The following is a 23,711-nucleotide window of genomic DNA, read 5'->3' on the forward strand; positions in this document are numbered from 1 at the left end:
ACTTACACATAAAATACTTATTCCCACGATTAGCATCCCAAGTAAAGCACAAAGCCACCTATCAAAGAAGAAACATCACTTAGATACCGAGATGTTAGAGCTGATCTTGAATGCTTCAAAGCCATGTTTGAAGTGCCCAGTTCCACAACCAAAGCAGCAAAATGTCCCCAAAATTAATTTTGTTACTATAGAACAAAGTGTAATAATTTCCTATCACTAAACTGCCCTGGAAAACACTAGAAATGGAACAGACTGGAAGATTATTAGTGCTTTTAAATTAAGCCTACCTTCCCATTTTGTGCGCGAGTATCCCAAACAGATTAGTCCCAATAAGATAAGAGATACTAGCTGGAAGAAAAGCAACACCTGAAAAATATGAATGAGATGTTTTATCAGCAAGGATTTTAGTGAAGTGTTAGAAGAAACTAATAAATTCCAGACACTGCAATTTTGATCCGAACACATCTAATAGAGCCTTTGTGCAGAGCATGAAGAATCAAATATCCGGTTCGTTGCAGCCCTCTCATGAAATCTAAAGGCATCATCTATGAAATGTGGGAGCGACGTGACACCTTTGAAAAGGGTTTTTCAGCATCAGCTGCAAGAACTGGTATGGGAGAAAGGATGGAATAACAGAGAGATAAGTTTATGTCTAACTGCAATAAGGCTTAGGATAGGTCAAGGAAAGCGACTCTTTCACGGCTGCGTGGCTTATGGAGCATATGCTCAGCACATGCAGCAAGCCCACAAGTGTCAGGGGTGGATGAATCCCTCCCTGGAGTGGGGAGCAGCAGGGCTGCTGCTGCAGCTTGGCAAGTAATGTCCCCCTCTATGGCTGCAAATGCCACGAGGCCTTGTATTACAGGTGAGTTTGTAATGCCACGGTATGAGTAGTGATTGAAGTCAAACATATGTCAATATTGTAAAGGTGAAAAAAAACCCAAAACCATGTTTTTAACATTATTTAGCCAATGTATTTACAGTGAAAGTTAATTAAAAATAGTTATTGGCATAAATTAAAGAATCTAGTTATTTGCAATGACTTGCAGATAATAATAATAATAATAATAATAATAATAATAATAATAAATCCATTCTGGCCCTGATGGGAGGGCACCCTCCCATCTCCCTACATCCACTTGGAAAATACTGTTGGAACCAGCCATTTTTTCTAGCCTTCAGGCTTCCACAGCAGCGACTAGAGCTGAATTAAACACTGGCTGCATGATGGACAGAAACAACTCTGCTTTAAAAGCCAGTTACAGCCTGTACCTGAGGATTCATCCTCTCCCTACACCTAAGTCACAGGGCAGGAATCCAGCCGCAGGGGAGGTGTCAAAGGAAGATGTGCTAGCGGAGAGCACAGTGTGGCATTGCCTTGGCTGCACAGAGAGCACTAGGGAGGATGATGGAAGTGTGTGTGAGAGCAGGGAATGCCCTTAAGGAAAAGATATTGTATCACAACTATTCAAAGGGGCAGAGCAACAAAGGTGCTCATGCCTAATGCTGGATCCTCATGCAACAGTGTTGAACGGTTCATGTGTCTTAGAAGAAATAACACAGTAGGGTTTTTTTTTCTGGTTTTCCTGTTAAATTCCACATCATCCTAAGACAAATAGAACTGGGAAAGTCTGTCAAATTAGTGCGTGCCACAACAACTTCTATTTGGTCACCATTCAGTCAGATAATTTACATTTAGAAAGCAGCCGTGACATTACAGTACACAGTCCAACCGTTTCCTTAAAGTGTATATGCTGCTCATCTTTCACCAAGGCAACATAGATTTTCTCATTTCCTGCCTGTCCATCTTCCTGCTTATCTCTCCGATATTCATAAGTAAAAAATCAAGAGGTCATTTTTAGCAGAGCAATATCCTGTGATTGAAATCCTTGTGGGTTGCAGAAGTGACGCTGGGGAAGCATTTTCGCCTGTGTAAGCGCAGCCACTTCAGTCCTGCTTGGAGCTATCTGTCTGTAGCAAATGGTCACATAGGGTAGACTTTGACAGCTGGAAGAAAATAAAGAAATATACTACAAAGACTTGCAGGTTGGTGGGTAAGCTGTGGGATACTGAAGCAGACCTGTCATTTTCTAAGTCAGCTTTATGCACAGCAACATTAATTGATCAAATCAAGGTTCTTTACACCTTCTTCAGATCATGCTTAGGCAGCTGGGTCTCCAAATTGCATAAGACAACAATTTGCTTAGAACCCTGCAGTTAGAGATATAATTTAAGAGGCTTAAGAACTTTAATTAATGCTGTCAAATCAGACAAAGTGTGATGGAGTCAATTACTTATATCATTAAGGGGTAAAATTAGTCTTTATTTAAAGTGGATCTTTTCCTTCTAAGAACTTCTATTCCACCAAGAGATTTGTAAGTCTCATTTCTGTTGCACCAGTAATATGAAACTATCATGAGGGAGGTAGATAAGAATCTTTCTCTTTGTGAGGTTTAAAATACCTAAGTATGCGTGTTAATTTTGCTGTATTACCATGGAGTCATTACCATGTTCAATAGCAAACCTATAGCCACCCTACATCTGAGTTGCATTAATCAGAACTAAGGTTTGTGCTTTCTATATGGTGTAGGACACCCACATGAACACAGAGTAGGGATATTAGTCAAAGGCTAGCAGAACATCATTTTCAGGAAGGATTCTTCTTCTCCTTGCAAATGCCATATATTGATGTTAAAAAATACCCTCCTGAAATGCCACAGCACAGAACACCTCATTAACTTTCTCACATAGATATATGTTGTGTTTGTAATGGGAACTCCTTCCTACAAACTACTAAAAAGCTAAACATCATTCAGATCTATGCAGAGGACCAACACTATGCCAAGCGCCCCCCAAACAAGCCAGTTCACATCAACTTGGTTTCCTGAGACTGTGTCCCTGTTACAGGTTATAAGGTGGTCCAAGTTGGGTCTCTCCCATTGCTCTTTGTTGAATGTGATGACTGAAAGGGTATCAGATCCATCAAATCAGAGGGAAAGTGCTTCTCATGTCCATGGTAGCCACCTTTTAAGTAAAGGCTATCCCTCTACCACGTTACCAGAAGCATCCCTGGAAGGGGTATGTGTTGGCATGAGCGTGCTCTGCACCAAACAGAGCGCACCGCCTGCAGATTCCTGTGACTGCCTGCTCCTGGCAATTCAAAATAGGAGCTGAGGAAGGATTCCTTCTGGGAAAACCCTCAACAAAACAACCCAAACACACTGTTTTGCCCTGCTGGGCTGCCTCTGTGCTTCAACAGGTATCTCCCTGATGTGCTGCTGGGGCTCCCAAGGAAGCCTCCATATTGCAATAACATCCAGTACCTATTTTTCTTACAGACCAATGTTTGCAATTGTAACACTGAAAATTTAAAGCTGGCAAAAACCAAATTGCTACTCTGCAGCTTATAATTACAGCTAATATATATAATATTTTATATATATATTATATTATATACATATATAATATAATATATATAATATTATAACCATCATTAACAGGGCCAGAACTGAGACAGTCATTAGATAAAATAGAGATGCAAATAATATACTGTACTTTACCAAGCTGCCATTTCTCTGAACACATGGTCTCCATCATCCAGATGGGTAAAGCTGGTTCAAGCATAGCAATAGCCATGTTTGCAAAGCAGATTGATCCTTAGGGAAAGAAGGAGAGGGAAATAAAATAGTAGTAATTATTTCATTTGACTATGAACAAAAAGCCATGCAAAGAATGGATGCTTTTACATAAAACGTTGCACTTTTCACAGTTCTATTTGTTGTGCATTGGTTAACGTTAAATAGAACAGAATGTAACATCGCTGAAGACTTTTATATATATTTCTATTCTCCTAGAAATTCTACAATAAAGGTTAAGCTACTTTCATAATGTGAAAGTTTGCAGTGAGCTTGATGATATTTAGAAAGTTCATGAGGTCTGACGATTGTACAAATGATTAGCTAAAACTACAGTCTTTTGGTCTTTATCTAGTCTCTTAGGGCAAAACCAGAGCCCTGTTGTGTAAAAGGCATCAGCTCTGACCCCATGCCTCCCTCATCTGAAACAACCATCACGAGATGTGGAGGTCTTGATCCTAAAAATACCAAGAGACAACCACAGAGACATCTATCCCCTACAAACAGGAATTCTGTGTTGAGATCCCTTTTGCCCGCAGCCAGTAAATCCATGCAGCAAAACATGAGTCTGGCTGAGCTTGCCCAACCCTATGAATTTCAAATGCTTCCAAATCTCTTTTGAATCACTGGACCTTCAGTCACCCAGATGCAAAGGATAACGAGAGGCGGAAGTGCTGATTCAGTCTTGCCCCCAGCTCAGCTCTGCCCTTCATCACCGCCTGCAGATCCAGACTCCACTGGGTTTGTGTCACGTTCATCTATCCTCAGTTGTGCACTTCAGCTTTAGCACAGGGATTATTAAATCCCACGGTATTTCTTTGGATTCAAGATGTCTTTCCCACTTACTCAAAATAACCCAAGGCAGTCAAAGGCTAATGGAGGGCAACGGGACATGTCCCTTTCGCTAATCCCTTATAAAATGGCTTTGGAAGGCACTGCTACAAGTGACATCAAACCGGTGTTCCCACTTTTCTTCTTAATATATACAGCCTCTGAAATGTAGGAAAACATTCTGAACTCCCACAGTCATTTGGCATCCAAATTTTACTTTTCTTGGAGAAATTCTTCTGAGGGCAGAGAAACATTATTTTCTCCTGGAACAAGTTTCTCATCATGCAGCTCAAACCAAAATGAGCACCGATGTCATTCTTTGCTCAAACCTGTCAGAATACATTAGACTGTGTATCGACAACTCCCAAAATGAACTTGGCTCACTCCCTTCCTAGGGCAAGGAGCAACAGTTCAGCACTGCTTTACCCTAAAGAGGAAAGCTAACCTTTCCACTCCAGTGCCAGCTCCCACTAGTGCAGTGCCTGTGAGGAGCCCTGGTCAAACACCTCGGGGTTGCCCTCTTCGAAGCCAATATCAGCCATGCTCAAGCAGCTTCCTTGATGCTGGAAAACCACATTTCAGGCCACACAAAGCACAGCCAGAGGAAGCAAGGTCATTCCAACAGAGATGGATTAAATAGCAAAGGTCTTGTTCTACTCTTAACAAACTTTACAAAGAAATGAGATACAGGCGTGCATGCGCACATGAGTGACATCGACATCTCATTAGTTCAGGCAGCATCACCAGAGCTTAGCAAAGTACTCAGGTATATGGTGGCAAAGGTACTTCAGATCTTTATAGGATGTACCCCAAGAGAAAAGCAAGAGCCTGACCTGGTACCCTGAAAACTCAGAGCAAAGTCCAACGGAGGCCGTGTTACCTTAGCAAAGCTTCCCCAAAAGAAGATTACATTGGGTTTTTTTTCCTTATGTCTTGCATGGAGCTGATCTCTTTTTAAAGGGTGATCTCTCAAGGGCATAAACCCTACATCGTTTCTTCTTTAAATCAGATTAAATGTCCTGTGTTGGCCAGAAGGTGTGAAGTTGCAACCTTCCAGATGGATCCTATCTCTGTAGCCGAGAACCCACTTAGCTTTTGACAGAGTGACATAGGCATCACTGGTATTTCCCTGTGAGAAAGCATTACTCAGTGCAAAGCTGTCACACACCTTCTCAAGATCCCATGTGCTCACTATGATGTCTGTCTCAACTTTGGGGTTTGGATCTGATAGTTTCAACTAACATGTTTTTTGCCTTGCAATAGCTATATATGAGAGGTATCCAGGCATTAGGACTAGCCATACGGACTGCAATATACAGGGAGTGAATGAGAGCACTGGCCTTCTGCCTGTTGTGGCAGTCAACATTATTGACTCACAGAAAAAATGGTTTTATCAAGGGAAAAAGTTCCACTTTCAGAAAGAAGAGAGAGGAACTCCACGCTTCAGTTCAAGACACCTTGTCTTCAAGAGTAATATCATGCTATAGATAAGCCGAATTGGTCAGAAAGTGCTTGTACTTTGAGAATACAAACAATTATGACTCAAGTGCATGACGCACGCTCAGGAGATTGAATCTGAATTTGTACCATGAAATTAGTGTACCTAAATCGAGAGTGCAAGAAACACTGGAACAGCCATGCCCATTTGCAGTGTGCCTAAAGTGTCCCTGGATTTAACAGCGATTAACAAGTCAGCCCACTAGAGACGCAGTCAATTTTTAATGAGGAAGTTAACTGCCTGAAAAGCCATTCAAAACCTCTAATCTGCTGGAGCAGTACAAACCCGGTGGGACTTACAGCCTTCTCCCCTCTAATCACTGTATCTGAACATCATACACAGCATCCTTGCAAAGGAGAAGACATAGTATCCTGGCTTAGATATGAAGAAATGTGGCATGGTGCCTCAACTGACTGCCCCAAGGTGTCAGAGCATGGAGCTAACTCTGCCATCCCGAACAACTGCTTACCCACCCTTCCCTATTAGGATCAGGCTCAAGTTCCTGTCCTAGAAAATAAAGCAAGGAAAATACCAAACTCCTCGGGAGAAGAGAGAACAAATGAAACTTTCATACTCTTTTCACTGTTAAAAAGCAGCAGCTTCAGAACTAAAGCAATTAACATTTAAGCAGTATATTCCTGGAGCATCAAGAAAGCTGCATCTGGATTAATGTACTCTCATAAGCCAGATAAAAGGCTGAATTTATAGTTGGTATTTGGTGTTCATGTCTGACAAAATCATATTGGGTTTGTAAGGGAAATAAAACAGGAGGAGAAGAGGCTGAGGTTAGAGAACATCAGCATCATCCATACTGCGAAAGCACTGGGCAGTCTCCATCCTGCAAGGGGGAGACCTTGGATGCTGCACCTAACCCCACTGATAACCCATGGGAGGGACCTTCTCATATCCTAGGAGCTGATGCCTGGTAGGAACAGGACAGGTCACCCGGAGCAGGAGGGATCAGAACAGAGAGAGTCTTTATGTTTCTATCCTCTGTACATCCTTCCTTTCCCTGCCTCCTGTTGAGTCCAGCTGCACTGGATCAAAGATGGGAAAGGAAGACAGGAGGCACTGGGAATGCCTGCAAGAATGGGTAGGGAAGCAAGAGGCAAAAAGAGCCAGGGAAGTAAAGGTAAGGTCTCTGACACACACTGCCCTGATTCCAGGCTACCCATCCCTGAGTCTTCTTTACCACTTTGGGGCTCTGAGACTGCTCAACCCTGCTTTAGAGAGTGCCGAAACCACAGCTGAAACAACTTCAGAGAGGAGAAGAGCTGCAGAAATTGAATGCCATGTAAATGTGTTAGAAAATTGGAACAAACTCTATCCCTGCTCTTAGCATACATGGGACATGGTTAAAATAGTGGGATCCATGTTCCTTCGTACCTTTTCTGTTCCGTGGCTAAGGCTAAGCTCGACAGGAGTAGCTAAGTCTTGGTCAAGCAAAGTACCCCTTAAAATCAGTCCCCTTGTCATATTTCATGGTGTAAACCAAGTTCTGTCACAGATTAGACATAGGCAGGGATTTGATATCTAGAAAATAATGCTTGATGAACCTCACCTTGCCTCACCTGCTTTAACCACTGCAAGAGCCAAAGTACTGGATTAGATGAGTGATAGATCCGATTTCTCATGACAGGTACTGTGTTCTTTGCTACTCTTTCCCCTCAAATACTTTTATTCTATGGAAAGGTCTTCTAATGCCCCAAGAAGTTCTCAAACAAAAGCGTCTGTATAACTTCAGTCCCAGCTTGGCCAAGTTTCTAGTCACAGGGTTAGGGTTATTTCGCCAAGATCAAGATCAATTCCCTAAGATCACCAAGAAAGAGAGAACCCAAGAAATGCTTGGAAGGACTGTTGGATAGCAGGGTAGGCCTAAGAAACGGAACAGTGAAAATAATTAGCTGTTTCCAGGTGTTTTATCAACATTAAGAAGGGCCAGACTTCATTACAGACATCATAATAAACATGCAACAAAATGCAACACAAAAAGGCAAACTTCCCTTGAGACAGAACAACTTATTAGACAAGCAAAACATGCAATACCAAACGCCATTCCCCATTCAACCCAGACTTTTTCTGAAATAGCATCCATGCTCTAGAGACCAAATTCACTCCCTCTCTTCAAATGGAAACAAAAGTTCAGTGTTATTCCCTATGCCTGCCTGCGATATGCTGGAAAACCCTTCCTCTAAAGCCTTCATCCTATTCACTTGCCTCATAGGAAGTTTCATGGCCACATCTCATTGCCTTGGCAAGCAGCTTCAAGTCATTAGTGTCCTCTCAGCTGGATATACACCTACATTTCAAGCTTTCTGCCTATTACATATATACATATATATTACATGTATACATATACTAGTATATTCGTCCTATATTACCAACAGGTTCTTTGAGCTTCATGTAAATGAGGCCAGCAATGATAATATTAACTTATTAATATTAATAATTAATATTAAGCTTAACCTGAGGCATTCCAGGTATAACACCAATGGTTTAAACAAAAAGGATCTGGTACCTGCTGCAATAATGATATACGGGTCCTTCAAAAGTGTCAGTAACGGCGTCCCCTTCTGACTCTATGAAACAAAAGCTTGGGATTAGGAAAGGCAAAGTGTCATCCATTGCCTAGAGTGTTTTACCTTAATACTTACTTCTGCTTGTGCTCTGGATGGCTGCAGAACAAATAATTGAACAGCTGTGAAAAGAAATCAATACTGTAACATTTCTTGGGGTTTAGACAGTAGGGGTTTAGACAGTAATATGAAAGGGATGTGCTGCATGGTGATATTGACTCTCCATATTTACTGACCTCCATCTAACAGAGCTAGCACTGCCAGCACCAGGAAAGGAGAACTCTTCCCCACAAACTCATACATGACGCTCCCAAAAGGTGGACCCACTGCCAGGGAGAAAGAAAGGGCACAGCTGTGAAGCCACATCTCTGAACAAATATGCTCTACAAGCGGTTGGGCATCCTGCTATTGCCATTCAGTGGCCAAAGCGCGCAGTGTAAGAATGCCCACAAAGCTCACTGATCATGACAATAACCATATTCTTCACTCCCAAAGCACTCTTCCATGTAAACAGACCCCATACATCTCAGACATTATTGCCTGTCGTATGTATCTACATCAGAAATATGCTGCTGTGGGAGAAACTATTCGTAACATGCACCATATATCTAATGTGGAGACAGCACCATAACATTACACTCAATGAGATTCCTCTGCTGCTTTCATAGATCACAAGCACATGCTTTGGGAAGGCTGGGGGGTGGTTTCTCTTGCCAGCAGAGCCTTCGACTCACTGACCTAAGACTCCCATAGCAAGGCCTCCCAGTGCAATTCCCATTGCGTTGCCTCTCTCTTCATCATCTGTATATATACTGGCAAGCATTCCCATCCCTGAAAAGGAAAAATAACAACACAAAGGTAGGCATCTGCATACTACAATTTATGGTTATCATTTGCCAGCCCTACTAAATATTGTACAGAGGCAACAGCGGGTATTTGTGTATATATATTTTATATATATATACATAAAAACATAAATATTCCGTCCCCATAGAAATCACTTTGAAGTAAAAGAGGATTTGGCAATGTAAATGGTCTCCAAGAACATGTTCTGTTGTACAGTATTAGGTAATTCAATGATGCTCTGATTTTCTAGATTCTTTGTCCTTGTCTTTGTTGCAGAGCTTTCAGATGAGGCTTTTCAACGAGCAGAAACAAAGCTTGTGATAAGTATTCACTGTTAGTCATTCTCTGGGTGCTTCACACCAAGGTCTGGCGACCACTCACAGCTGTAACTGTGGTCACTGGTAGCTGTGCTCTGGGGCTGGGGTATTATGCAGAGCTGACTGCTTTGAAAATGAGTATTTCAAGTTCAACATCCAAAGTTAAAGGATTCTTTTGACCTTTATATTCAAGTGCCTCACTTCTGCATTTGATGATGAGCCTTCATTTCACAAAGGAAACACGAAGCTTATTTCATTTGTGGTTTTGTAAAACACTCAGACACTGTCAGCGTAAATGCTGAAGAAGAGTCCTCACAGAAATTAACAATTCTGTTTTCAAATCAAGGTTTAAGTAGGACTCAGTAAATAAGGTCCATGACTACAGAAAATGATAACAAACTATTGCACGATTGATCATTAAGTGAATACCATTCATCAAGTGCATCAAAAGAGCAGAGGTCCTGTGTGAATTAACACACTTATTCAAAGTTGTGGATGGCATCAAACTGTTTGCATGAGCAGCTGAAGAGCAAGTTAGGGAACGGCCTCAGAATTCACAATGAACTTGTGGCTTTTTGGGACATACTCTGGAAGAAACCAGTAGGCAATACAAAGAAGATAATGCAATGGTTTACATGTAGGTAGGAATGATTGTCTGCACAAATGCAGGGGGATTAACAACTGATTGGCAGCAATACTACAGAAAGCCTCCTTTGCCTATGAGATGCATGAAGAACAATCACTGCTGTTGGCCCTTGCAAGGAGTCAGAGCTGCTTCCGAGTGCTGGGTCTGGTGCAGCACAGGAAGAAAGGTACAGGTCACTGGAGACTATCCAGAGAAGGGTGAGCAAAGGCTTAGAGAAAGATCTGTGAGGGAAACTGCAGGACTTTCAATTGAAAAACAGAGAGGAGGAAAACTGATGCAAGACGTGATAATAATCTTGCAATATGAAAAAGAACCATAAAGAAATGGTTCTCCATGTTCTCTCAAGTATAGGAAGCAGAAATAGATTTACATGACAGTAAAGAGGCTTTCGATGAGACATCAGACAAAAAACTTCCTGGCAGTAAAGGTACTCCAGCACAAAGCTAGATGCGGAGGGCATTTCTGGAGGCTTCTGAGAACATGTCTGTCAAGTATGCATGAGGAACCACAGATACAGAGCTGATCCTGCCTTCAGGAAGGGGGTGCACTAGAAGGTTTCTTGGCCTTTTCTGCTCTATTTTCTTGGTTGTCTGTGAAAAAAAGTCATGTACTCATCTGTGAGCTTTATCTCAAGAAGTGCACTTGCACAGGGACTGAGTTAAAGCTGAACAATATGTTTGATTCTGGTATGTGTTGCCTTTGGAAAGTTTGCTTTGTAACCTTAACTGGTACAGGAGAAAAGATGGATTTTCTTGTGTCTGCCTCTCATGCTTCTTTGCCTTCTCCATCCCTAGCTCCTCATACCAGCACCTGCCTGTTCCCTTAATCACATCCTTACTCTTCCCACTACTTATCCAGGCTTAAATCCCTTTGCTTAACTACTGCTTGTTGCGTGGCTTCAAGCCCATCTTAAACATCAGGTGCTTTTTGCTCCCAGTTCAGATGCTCAGCCTGAGGTGTTGCATCCCCCCTGCAGCACTGCCCAGATGTGGGCTGGAGCAAAGTCCCTTCTAAAAGAACCTAGGAGGAATCCAGCTGTCAAACTCCTGCTGAGTTTCCATGGGGTGAATGTGAACCCTGCTTATAGGTTAATCCAACCTGGAGAGGGGGATTTTCCTGAGGAAACCAATATGTTCCTGACCGAACACTGTATTCACCTCCCTTCCCAAACCAAATTCATATTTCTCTTGACATTATAGGAGACTTTTCCAGAAAAAAAAGTTCAAAATATTCTAACACGACCAAAACGTATTTTCTGCAGTCTCAGCCTCAGAAAGGGTTAAACAATTTGATTTGGGCTGAGAACCCACACTCCATTTCACCTGCTCTGTTAAAACGTATAACCTTGTATTGGAAATCCAGTACAGGTAAACTGAGTCCAAACCAGCAGACAGCAAGGTAAGCCCTTGTAAACAACATTTCATAAGAGAAATCTCAGTAACAGACAGAGCTGCTATGCGTCCTATAACAAATACCAACATAAGTTCCCAATGACCTTTAAAATGGCCAAAAATGAATTTAAAATGTGGAAGACACAGATGCAGAAATCCCAGGGAGAGTGCAGTTCATTTAGTGTTCTACCTTACTGCAACCCAAATACCAAGGAAGTCTGAAAAGACATTTACTTTAGAGCTACTTTATATGAAAGGGACAGAAAAACCACAGAATTGATTTAATTGAACAGTTTTGTATTAATTATTGAAAGTACAGACAAAACACAATTCGCAAAGTGACTGAAAATGACAGAATCAGTGATTTGCACTTTATCCTATCATCTCTTCTCTTACCTGCCACCGAAGAACAAGAGGAACCCACTCCTTGAAGGGACCTGGCAATAAACAGTAATGTGTAGCTTCCAGAGAAGGCAAACACTACAGGAAAAAACAGAGGTAAATTCTTCAAATAAGGTTAACTGTAACTAGATTAAAAAGTTAGATTTCTTGAAACAACCACAAAAAATTCATACAATTTAGTCAAGTGTTTACAGTGCCGCTTTCAATGCTAACCGCATTATTTTCCCTTATTGCATTTAGAAGTGTCAGTGTTGAATGGCTCTCAGGTGTTTAAGCCTCCTGGTAACACAGAATGCAAGCGCCCAAGCAGTTTTAACTAATTACTTGGGATTTGATTACATCCAGCTCTGATTCAGCTATATACAAGAGGAGTAGTAAGACCTTTCTTTCCAGCCTTGCCTCCCCCTGCTGCTACATTTAAGGCAGCCTGAAGCTCCAGGCATTCAGGGAAAGCAGGATTTAACACACCTGCATCCATGCACCAACATTTCCTTCAGTAAGTAAATGGGTGGAGAGAGGTTTTATCCTGCTGTTGCCAGCTCCACATTAGATGTCATGCAGCACAGCTGGCTGAAGGGGCATCCAGGGAAGTCAGTTCCACCCATTCAAGGGCTGCAGGAAGGTGCTTATCCTGCCAACAGTGCAGCATCAGAGTAACTGCACCGGAGGAAGGGCCTCTCTGTCTGTCTTTGATTTAACCCCAGGTTGATTTAACCTCAGCCAGTATCTGTCTTCTGGGACACATCCCCTGGATGCTGCACTCATCAGTCTTGCTAAACTCCCCATCCACAATTCTGGAAACTAGGAATGTTCCAGAAACCCAAGCACATCTCTGCCTGTTAGAGCTTGTGTGATGCTCAGTGCCATTCAGTCTACAGTGAGGTCTTAAAACCTTTTTCAGCTCCTATCTGTTGGTCTCATAAGGAATTTTGCTGGATAAGTTGGAGCTGTGGGAAGCTGTTATGCACCAACTAAACAGTAGATCCACATGCACTTCAGCCACCTGCCCTGCAGCATTGTGCCTCCTATGCTTTCCACCAGGTCTTACAAAAATCTTTACCCACACGAACAGAGAAAAAACAAGAAAAATAAATGAAGGATGGATGTATGTCAGCAGATAACATCCCCTCTGCCATGAATCAGGCTCACTGCTCTTATCTCCATCCCAACCAGAATTTGTCTAATATGTTTCTAAAATGCAGAGTTGTCAGTGACCCTAAGACCAGCACTTCAGTCCCTGATGATACAGTTTTAAGCTTGTTATTCCTTATGTACAGTGGACACAGAAAAATGTTCCCTTCCTTTTTGTCATGGACTCTGACAGGTCTCATATCTACCTTCTGAAACAAACCTGGTTCTTTCACCACTGTCACAGGCTTCTAAGGATGCTTGTTCTCCTCCACACTCTTTCTATCTGGGCCACAGCTTTAAGTGCCATGCCAAAACCAACCATAAAACAGCAGCTGAAGCCTTATCAATGCCATTAGAGCAGACAAATTATCTCAGCTGGCTTGCAGGCTGTGCTCCTGTTTGCACATCCCGCAGTGATGTTCAGCAGCGCTATGATACTGTTGACTCATACTCTACTCATGAGCCACTGCAGCCTCATGATCTTTCTGATAAGCCCCTACTATGGCCAGTTGTTAAGGACCCTTCAAAATAGCCCTCTCACGGCTGATAGCCCTCCCGTGGCTCTCTGTTTAAAACTGTCTGAGCACCACTTCGGATTCTAAGAACCTGAAAATTCAGCTAAGGAAGAGACACATCAAGGTGGGACGGAAGGCTGTGAATTTCTTAGAGCACATTCATGAGAGCGCACTTGTCAAATCTCATCACCACCACCATCCACATAGAAATCAGTCCCTCTACATCAACGAGAAGCGATAATCATTATATATCATGTATTTAAAAGTTGCCTCTGGACGAGACTAAATAAGTTGTGGACACTTACTGATTGTTGACACAAACATGATGCAGAAGCCAGCAAACAGGGGTATTTGGTAGCCTATTCTGGAAAACAAAATGAACATTCACATTTCTGATTGCCTCACTGACATTTTGGGTTAGACTTACTCACATGAGTGCACACACCACAAAACCCCAACCTATAGTTCCTTGGTAGGCTTTGAACTATTTACTGCGGACCGCAGGATCAAATTTGTCCATGTCAGAAATGCCTTTTCATGTGGCACAGCAGATTTTACATCTGAAATCCTTGGAAGAAATCCTTCTCTCATTAGAATCTGAATGCTCTGTTCTCACTCTGCCATCATTATTCCCAATAAAGGCCCTCTGGGCCTCCATAACAGTTGCCAAGGATATGAGTAGGGAAGATCTGTCTGAGCATGCTGAACTTAGAAATAACCCAGTTGTGTTTCAATGCTCATCTGTTTCCATCCTCATGAGACAATGACTATAATGAGATAGAGTCGTTCCAATGGCTTTTTTACTGGAAAAGTTTTTCATCAGCTTTGTTGGGAGTTCTGCCTTCAGCAGCCAGGAGTGCTGGAAGAGTCCCAGAGATCTTGAGAAAAACATTTTTGCTTTCCATGGGTTTAGGAGTAAAAATGGAGTTTATAAAAGCTTTCCTCATCAGCTCGCTTCTTCTTTAGGGCTCTAAAGAGCCTGTGGAAATGCCTGGTTGCTATCAGCATTTTCAAGTTTCCAGGAAATAAAGAAATTTCTGTTTTTTAAGCACCTAAACTGAAATCTCAACTGAATCTCAAAAAGAACTAAAATATACTATTTTTCATGCCATTAAAAATAAATCTACTTTAGGATCAAAACCACTACCTGGGTAACTCTGAATACTGTGTATCTGTTGTATTCTGTTAAGCACACTTTATTCATGGCTTCTTTTTTGTAGGACGGTGCATCTCAAATGTATTTTCAAAGACATTATTTAATGGCCAAGTTCCTCAGCAACGGAGGATGCTTTTCAAAAGAGTTCTGACTGACTTCAGCTTCCAATGGTGTGATAGTATTGGGCATTTATATTGGCATTATTGGCTAAAGTAGGTTAGTCAAATAATGGCCCTTTTGATTTTTAATAATAGCAGTCACAACACAGGCAAACCAAAACAATTATTCTGAGCTTTGTTTCTTGTTAATATAGCTTTTATACAATTAAGGACCATCAATAATGCAAATCTCTCTGAAGTCCAGGGCTTGACGTTCATTACATGTCTCCCTGTAGTATTTGCTTGGGTTTTGTGAATGAACACATTTCTACATGCCACAGAAATCTCTAATAAAGAACAATTTTGCCTGAAGTATCATCACTACATTAAAATATGTCAAAAACACAGTGTGCAGATTCTTCTAGTTGAACTTTTTAAGTGGGTGTTACAAATATCCAGCAGATACTGGTTGCTCGTGTGCTACTTAACTGGGCTGCTATCTCCAAAGCAAATTAAATCCCTGGCCATTTCCTCTGTGGCCTTATGATAATCATTTTAATCTCTCAGCACCTTGATACCTGGCCTGTGAGAGAATAATACTACCTTTTTTTGTCTGCTTTGTTTAAAGTGGATGATTTTTCTAAGCCTGTCTCTTCTCTTGCTTTGTATGGTAGGTGTTATACAATGGGATGCCAATCTCCTCTTCATCAGGGACAAGGGGTGTTAGGTTAAAACTAAAACAGGGGAAGTTCAGGTTAGATATAAGGAAGAAGTTCTTTACTATGAGGCACTGGAATGGGTTGCCCAGGGAAGTTGTGAATGCTCCATCCCCAGCAGTGTTCAAGGCCAGGTTGGACAGAGCCTTGGTGACATGGTCTAGGGTGAGGTGTCCCTGCCCAAGGCAGGGGGCTTGGAACTGGATGATCTTAAGGTCCTTTCCAACCCTAACTATTCTATGATTCTATCATTCTATGCTTCTATGTACATGGGGAAATAAAAAATTACCCATTACCAATGTCTGGCCTGCCCCAGAGCTGAAGTGGGCACTTCCCTTCCCAGTGGAATGAAGGTAGAGCAGGCCACAGAGAGTTTGACCATAACAGCTTTGAATTTGAGTTCTTCAATTAAAGAAAGCACTGACAGAAGTACAGATTAAAAAGAATAATCTAAAAATCCTGCAGCTATGGCTATGAAAGCACAAGTTGAATATCCTTATGCCTTCCTCTATTGCAAAGTAGGGTTGTACCTGTCAAGGCCATCCCAGAGATATTTGGAATAGACACTGCGGGGAAGAAGTCTGATTTCAGTACAGAAATCAAGCAATTTGGCTTGACACAGGGGCCATAAGATAGCAATTTGCTTCTGCTACAAGTACACTGAATTAAAATTCAGTTATTTACTTGAAGACAAATGCCATCCAAATTGGCTCCCACATTCACATTTCCATCACTAGAACAGAGACATGAGCAGTGAGATCTCCCATAAACATTAAGGAGTTAAACAAGCAGAAGGGCTATCACACTAGTTCTAAATGATACTCTATCAAGCTAAAGCAGATTTTAACTCTTCCAGTAGGCTTCCTACACTTGGAAAGTTTCTGGTGGTTGAAGGCTGTAGGAAAACAAGTATTTTGGAAGTCACTTCTAATGTTCAGTGAAATACTGCTCAAGCATTGTTCTTAAGTTTTGCAGTCACAGATACTATTCCTCCATTATCTTAGACAAATAGGTTCACAGCAAGGTGTGAAGCAATACATACTAGAGGGTGATGAGGACAGAACTGGAGCAGAACTCAGTCCTTCTCTTACTACCCAGCAAACCATGATGCTCTTCCACACATACCTTTTCCTCCACACAGAAGTTAACCATTTCAGAACTAGACTCAGTCATTTCAACCAAAGCATGCATTGCCAGTGATCCATCATATAAGATGATGCAAAGACATACAGGTCAGCACGGGGCATGCAGTTGTACTAAACAGGTCATTATAATGCTCCTAAAAGTTGCCTGGAGCTTCAACCACAATTTGGAGATGTGTGATTCTCATGTGCTGCTCCTGCCTGAGACTTCTGGACCTCTAGAAGCTGTGGTTGCTTTTGCTCAGGAGACAGTCTTACCTACATCCAGTTGACATGTAGTTAGATATGCAGATTGTTCTTTCTTTAGCAAAACCTGCCCCTTAGCAAAGCCTGCCTCCTCCTGAAATAGCAGCACTAATTAGCTGGCAGTTGTGCAACCACAAATGTCTAAGCTGCAGCTGCATTCTCTAGTCTGTTCATCAGATACTAGACAGCACAGACTGGGAGGTTTTGCTGAACTATTACACTCTATAACACAAACCATCACAAAAAGGAGAAGCGCTACCTATAACAGCCAACTTATTCATTGACTCTGTCCTTTGGTCCTGGGCCATTGAAACCTGTGAATATGCAGTTCTGACTTCTCAGCCACGGCACGGCATATTTCATCACAGTTATCTCTACATTCTGCATGTATGATGTACAAAAGAATATTACAGCCTGTCTTCTCTCTTCTTTTTTCTTGTTACCATGCTCAAGCATGCAATTTTCTTGGGCACTCCTTTCAAAACCCTCGCAGAAGCAGAGTCTAGCATGTTTCACCAAGGCTGCCTGCAGCTAAAAGTGCTTCCTACAAGTATTACAGACCTCTGAAGCAGATGGAGTCAGTAGAAGTAGGGAGAGGAAAGGCTACCACTGATGGAGAACACCTAAATTCCTCTGTTTCAGTTCCATGTTGGCTCCACATTGCAGGACTGTTGGGAAGTGGATTATACCCAATAACAAGGTTACCCTACAATAAGACAACTGATCAATGGGTGTTGTGCAGTAGTAAAATAAAGGTTACACTGACTTAGACCTGTGAATGATTAGAGCCTAATTATCCACTCATTACAGTGCTGTGTCTTGGTCATGAACCATGGTCCTAGCCACTCTCTCATGCAAAGAAGATCAAAGCTGTAGTCAGGCTGGTGTTAAAATGATAATGAAAATATCTGCTCGTTTTTTAATGATTATTGAGGCCATTACAGAGAAGCACAAGGTTAAAATAATGCATTTTTTTCAGACTGATAAAAAAAGGGAGAGAAACATGGCAGAGGAGACATTCATTGGCTCCAGTGTGTTGTGGGGCTCACATAGCTGGGCTCACAGCCTCATTCATAGAGCTTGGGAAGAGCTGGACAAAAATAATGGAACAAATCAGTTATTTATAAAGGGCACAGCAGCCTTTTGCCTACTCTTTTCAATGGAAAGGAATAAGCAGAGCCTTCAATCTCCCCTTGCCATTCCATCCTCCTCATGAAGTGCCCTGCATCAAGTGCTGTGCTCTTTGTGTAGTTTCTTACCGATTTCACTACAAGGGAAAACATAAAAGTGCATCTGAGCCACAAAATCATATCAGCTCTTCCCTGAAGCCATGCCACGGTGGGAAGTGTGTTGCTGACATCCTAAAGCCATCCCCTAGAATTTCCTTTCCTAGGTTCTGTTAGACCAAGGGCAAACTGTGTTTGTTTTAGGAATTGTAACCCAGCTCCCTAAGCCAGGTGTGTGTTTTGTCTGATGCTCTATGGAAAGAGCTGGGCTTTAAATAAGGAACAATTTTAGCAGAACATACTTCTTGACTGAAATCAATTTGAAAATTTCCTTCTAAAAACCCACACCTCCAGTAGTTACAGAAAAGGGAAAAAAAAAAAGCCCTACAAAACTTCTAGAAAACCTAAAATGAAGCGATTATTGGCACAGACTCGTATGAATAGAACATCCTGTTGCATCCTGTGCAAACTCAAGCACTCAAATCCAGCGCCTACTGAAAGCTGGTAACTTCATACTTGATTAAAAACCTAAACCACTCTTGATGTTTTGATTCAAAAAATCAAATTTTGATTGAAAATTAGGTATTTTGATTGAAAAGAAGACCATGAGCACCGTCTGCTACCTGTTTGAAGAAGAAACTTACTGGGCACCTTAACAAACTGTCTACACTAATCTTGAACTAAGCAACAGATTCTCCTTCAGCTGTGCTATTTTGCTGAAATTTAGCTAAAGTGATAATGGCAATAACAATTCTCACTAAACAGCTTATCAGTGGTAAGGAAGAGTCATATAATGATAACTCACATATTTTCTGTTTCATTTATCATAATCACAGTTTAACTGATCATATACATTGTTATTAGGAAATGTCAACTTCAGGGGTTTTTTTGCCAATGACTTTTACAGTTAGTTGATAAATGTGCTAACTGATATTTCCCACTGAGCATTTCTCAGAAGAAAAGCAGATAGTGGAACCAAGATACAAATAATGCATGAAAGAAAAGCAGTAAACCTTAAATCTAATTTAATCTAATTTAGGGCCACTTTGCCACTAAGGCACTCATTTCTGCTGTATGAAAAAAGAGTTCATCACAGAGGACGCTGGGAAGATGCACTCCTTGATCTTTCTTCTTGCATTTGTTGGGCGTCTTAGCTTGCCAACCTGCCCCTGTATTTACAGTCACATACTCAGCCCCATGCAGCAACATGTAGGGTGTTTCCAGAAGGAAATCTCAGCTCACAGCACTGATGTTCACACCGGTGCGTTGTCAACCCTGTTGCTAAACAGCAAAGGGAGATGCTACATGAACATTTGGGGCATCCCTAAGGATGTATCACATGCGTCCTGGTAGCTTTGGCACATGCCACACCAAGCTCCAGTCCTGAGATGCTCAGGTGCACAGAGAGGCATCGGCAGGGACATGCACCGTCTTACTTAGGCAGATGTCTACCAAAGAAAGAGTGATCACATCTGCAGTATGATGTAACTGCACTGTTGAAAGTCATCAACAATGTGGAGAATATTATTGCCTTTCTCCTGATTTGGCAGGTTGTGGAAATGATGATACTGAAAATCATCAACAGGGCAATAAGTTAGACATTTAGAAAAATCTAGAAGAACACCTAAAGAACTATTATGAAAATACTCCTCGATAACTCATGTTACTTTGCCTGTAGATGGCCTATCATATCCTCACAAAACAATACAGAAATTCCAGGTAACAAAAATCTGTTTTCCTCCTCAACTTGCAGCAACGTTTGTGAAAGGGTAGTTTTGCAGTGGCGTACTTGTATCTGCATAGGTGGTATGCAGTAGAAGATAAGGTGAAATGAGACTCTCTGTCTCACAGAATCACAGAATGGTCTGGGTTGGAAGGGACCTTAAAGCTCATCCAGTTCCAACCGGAACATGGAATGTTAATCCTGCCTATAGTTTCAATATCATGTTTGACTAATCTAGGTGTAACAGATATATCATCAATTCACAGTGCTTCATAACACCTATGTTGTAGTGTCTTCTGACCCCATGTAACTGCGTTGAAGATGTTTCTACGCTACTTCAGCGAAAGTTTCTATAAAAACCTGAGGTCTCAGGAGCTGGAGGAAAAGTGTTTGATACTGAATGCATCAGATGGCTCATGTGTGGTTTACCAGTTGTTTTGGGAAAGGACACAGGTGTTAGGAAGTGTTCACCAAACCTATTTCACTAAAATATTCCTTCAGTTAAAGTGTGAAGGCCGCTAAGCCAAGGCCACAATAGAATTAAAACCACTTTGTTTGAAGTATTAGTCCAGATTAAAACATCAGTATAAAGTCCTAACCGAGTAACATAGCAGAAATTACATACCTGTTTGTCAGCGGCCCTATAAAGGGGTTAGTGATTAGCTGCACTGTTGCTTTTGAAGCAAACAAGAGACCGACTTGCACATTTTCATTCAGCAGGTCCTTATCTTCCTTCGGGCAGTCAGATGGGGAAGGAGTCACATTTACTATCATTTGTTCTGTCTGAGTAGGATGCAGCTCTGTGAGTTGTGTCTTATCAGATTCATTTCCAATGACCATCGTTGAGTTGTCATAGTAGGAGAAGATGCTCTCAAAATTGTCCATCGTTGTTGAGACTACACTAGGTTTAGTAGTCTGGATTTCTGAGGCATTTTTCTCATGTTTGATGCTGTAAAGGTAACTGGGAATTATTGGCACTGGAAAAAAAATAGAATACATTGGCATCTTATTATCAAGTTATTTGTAAAGGGAATCACCAGATTTTCTTGTTTGCTTTGCCATTTATTAGGAAACACAAGCTTTCCTACAGAGCACATTAGTAAGGGTTATGAATGGTGGAAACACAGAACTGAAATAGAAGTTTGCTCATGGGAAAAACCACACCTGTAACTCAGAAGTGCAGGTTAAAATAAGTTCTTTTATATGAATCTTTATTTTTTTGTCAGTTTTCATAAATATAAGGTTTTCTGTACAGGCATCATTCAAAAAGCAAAATGGAACAAGCATCAAAACCTGTTTGAAGAGTCTCTTTGTTGCACATGACTGCACAAATCCATTTATTAGCTTGTAAAAGTAGGAAAGATGAGAAAAGCATTGAAACTTATTAAACCAAAATAGAAAAAAGTGTAAGAAACCACATTTCTAAAATAAACCACAAACATATTGATAAGTAACAGCCATAAGAAGGAAAAGAAATGTAACACTCATATTTATTAATCACATTTAGTGTGCTGGTATTTTCATCTCATTATATATAAAAATCTTCATTGAAAAGATCATCCAGAAGAGACCTTCTCTATATGCTTTAGGAACTTAGCTGCAATTTAATTGCATTCATATGTATCTCAGGAATTAGCATTTTAGAATTTGTAAAAACAGATGTCCGGTTCGTTCAGTTTAACACTAATGACAGAATCACCCCTCCTTGTCTTACACCTTCCTGAAAAAGTCTCCTTCAGTAAGTCTGCAAACTGTAATTTCTAGTAATAATTACCCTAGTAATTTCTAGGGCTTGTAGCATACATATTACTGAATGAGTAAACCATAGAATCATAGCATCATAGAACAGTTAGGGTTGGAAAGGACCTGAAGATCATCCAGTTCCAACCCTCCTGCCATAGCCATGGATGCCTCGCACCAATGTTAATAACTTTAGAACAAAGTATATTCATACAGAAAAAAATCCAAAATCAACTTGCTACAAATATGTATGTTTTTAGCCAAGGTCTGTTTATGGCATCAGCTTTTCAGCTGAAGTCCCCCAAGAAATCCAGGTTCAGAAGCTGACAGTGCAGCATCATCTGAGAGCTGGCTCTGCACAACCCCATCCACTTCTGAGAGACACATGTGCATCCATGTGTGCACGTGTGCACTCATGAACCATGAGCTTCTCCGAGCCCTTTTCTTTAAATTCACATAAACATTGGAACATGAGGACTTCTAAAACAACAACAGTGAAGAATATTCAAGCACTTTATTTGGCTAGATTCTTGATGCCATGACACCGAAGCCAGTAAAAGTTGCATCTTCAACTTCGATCAAAACTGAGATTTTATTAAACCAACTCACAGAAGTGCTTTGCTTAAACCCCAGCCCTATAGTTTTCTTGTTAACCTTGCATTTAAAGACCAAAGGGGGGGGGGGGGGGGGGCGAAGAGAAATTATCTCAAGGAAACAGGCATCTCCAGTGTTATCTAGCCTGTTGTTTCAGTTGAATGACCACAGGAGAAAAAAACGATGATGAGCTAAAAATACTGTTATCTGTCGTTCTGTGAAGTATTAGTGGCATTTAGTAGGAAGAAAAAGAATTATGAAGACCTTTTGTACAGCATTCATTATCCTGCAATTAACAGTGAAATAAAGCCAGACTTTGGTGTGTGACAGTGTTTGCAATGCCTAGAATGTAATTCGTGCTTAAAAAAAAACAAACAATCAGTGCTTGGAAATGTTTGGTTTGGGAGCATTAATCATGCATGCGGGGTATACATCTGTCACTGGAGAGTATTTCTGGCATAATCCGGAGGGGAGGAAAATAAAAGCAAACAACCCAAACCCTTTCTACCTACCGACTACCGTAAGCAGCATGTTGTCCAGCAGCAGGGCGATGAACACGATGAGCAGGATGAGTTTCCTGGACTGCCGGCTCTCCCGGAGCCACCGGAGGAGGCTGAGCTCGCCCCAAGCCATGGTGCTGCCGCTCCGGCTGCCTGCAGACAAAGGCCGTCAGGGTCCAGGGGGACTGTGGAAGGGGGACCCCGCCGGCAGCTCCGCGGTGCGGGTGGCTCGGGGGAGCAGGAGCCCCGCTCCGCACCGCGCCCGGCGCAGGTCCCCGTCCAGCCGCACGCTGCGGGCAGGGCAGGAGCGGGGAGGAAGAGGAGGAGGAGGAGGCAGAGGAGGAGGCGGCACCTCTGATCCCTGTGTGAGCCCGGGGAGCGCTGGAAGCGGCGCAGGGGGGTCTCTCCTGCTCTGCCCCCCCCTCCTCGGCAGCGATGCTCCGGGGCGAGCAGCGGGCTGTGGCTGGAGGCCACGAATAGAGGGGGAAAGTCCCTCCTCAGACGCTTAAACACGCGAGCAGTGTGCCCTGTTGTAGAGCCGAAGTGAAATAGTGCCACTGAGTGATCCTTTTCCGAGAGTAAGGGATTTTCACCGTTTGGCATTTAAATCGCCCATCTTGCTTGTCTCCACCGAAGTCCAAGCGTTGTACCTAGCCTCTGACACTCTGTCCTTATCATCATGAGTTTCTTTTCTTCTCAATCCAGGTTAGAAAAGAGATTAACTGTGTTGAACTGCTCAAAAAACACCTTTTAACAGAAATTTGCATTTTATTAAAACGTTT

General features: G+C 41.8%; 1 protein-coding gene across 1 annotated transcript in view; it reads right to left on the reverse strand.

Annotated features, from left to right (window-relative positions):
- Positions 1–23,346, reverse strand: part of SLC18A2 (solute carrier family 18 member A2) — a 29,110-nt gene extending 5,764 nt beyond the window's left edge. The window contains exons 1-12 of the mRNA XM_080620625.1: positions 23,282–23,346; positions 22,942–23,082; positions 20,721–21,072; positions 14,094–14,152; positions 12,137–12,220; positions 9,279–9,371; positions 8,777–8,866; positions 8,619–8,662; positions 8,483–8,543; positions 3,561–3,656; positions 288–366; positions 7–58 (exon numbers count right to left, since the gene is read on the reverse strand). Coding sequence (XP_080476751.1) covers positions 7–58; positions 288–366; positions 3,561–3,656; positions 8,483–8,543; positions 8,619–8,662; positions 8,777–8,866; positions 9,279–9,371; positions 12,137–12,220; positions 14,094–14,152; positions 20,721–21,072; positions 22,942–23,062 — 1,131 coding nt within the window. The 5' untranslated portion in view covers positions 23,063–23,082; positions 23,282–23,346. The remainder of the gene's footprint in view (positions 1–6; positions 59–287; positions 367–3,560; positions 3,657–8,482; positions 8,544–8,618; positions 8,663–8,776; positions 8,867–9,278; positions 9,372–12,136; positions 12,221–14,093; positions 14,153–20,720; positions 21,073–22,941; positions 23,083–23,281) is intronic.
- Between the last annotated feature and the right edge of the window lie 365 nt (positions 23,347–23,711).

Source organism: Psittacula echo (assembly GCF_963264785.1).
Source record: "Psittacula echo genome assembly, chromosome: 6".
Lineage (NCBI taxonomy): Eukaryota > Metazoa > Chordata > Aves > Psittaciformes > Psittacidae > Psittacula > Psittacula echo.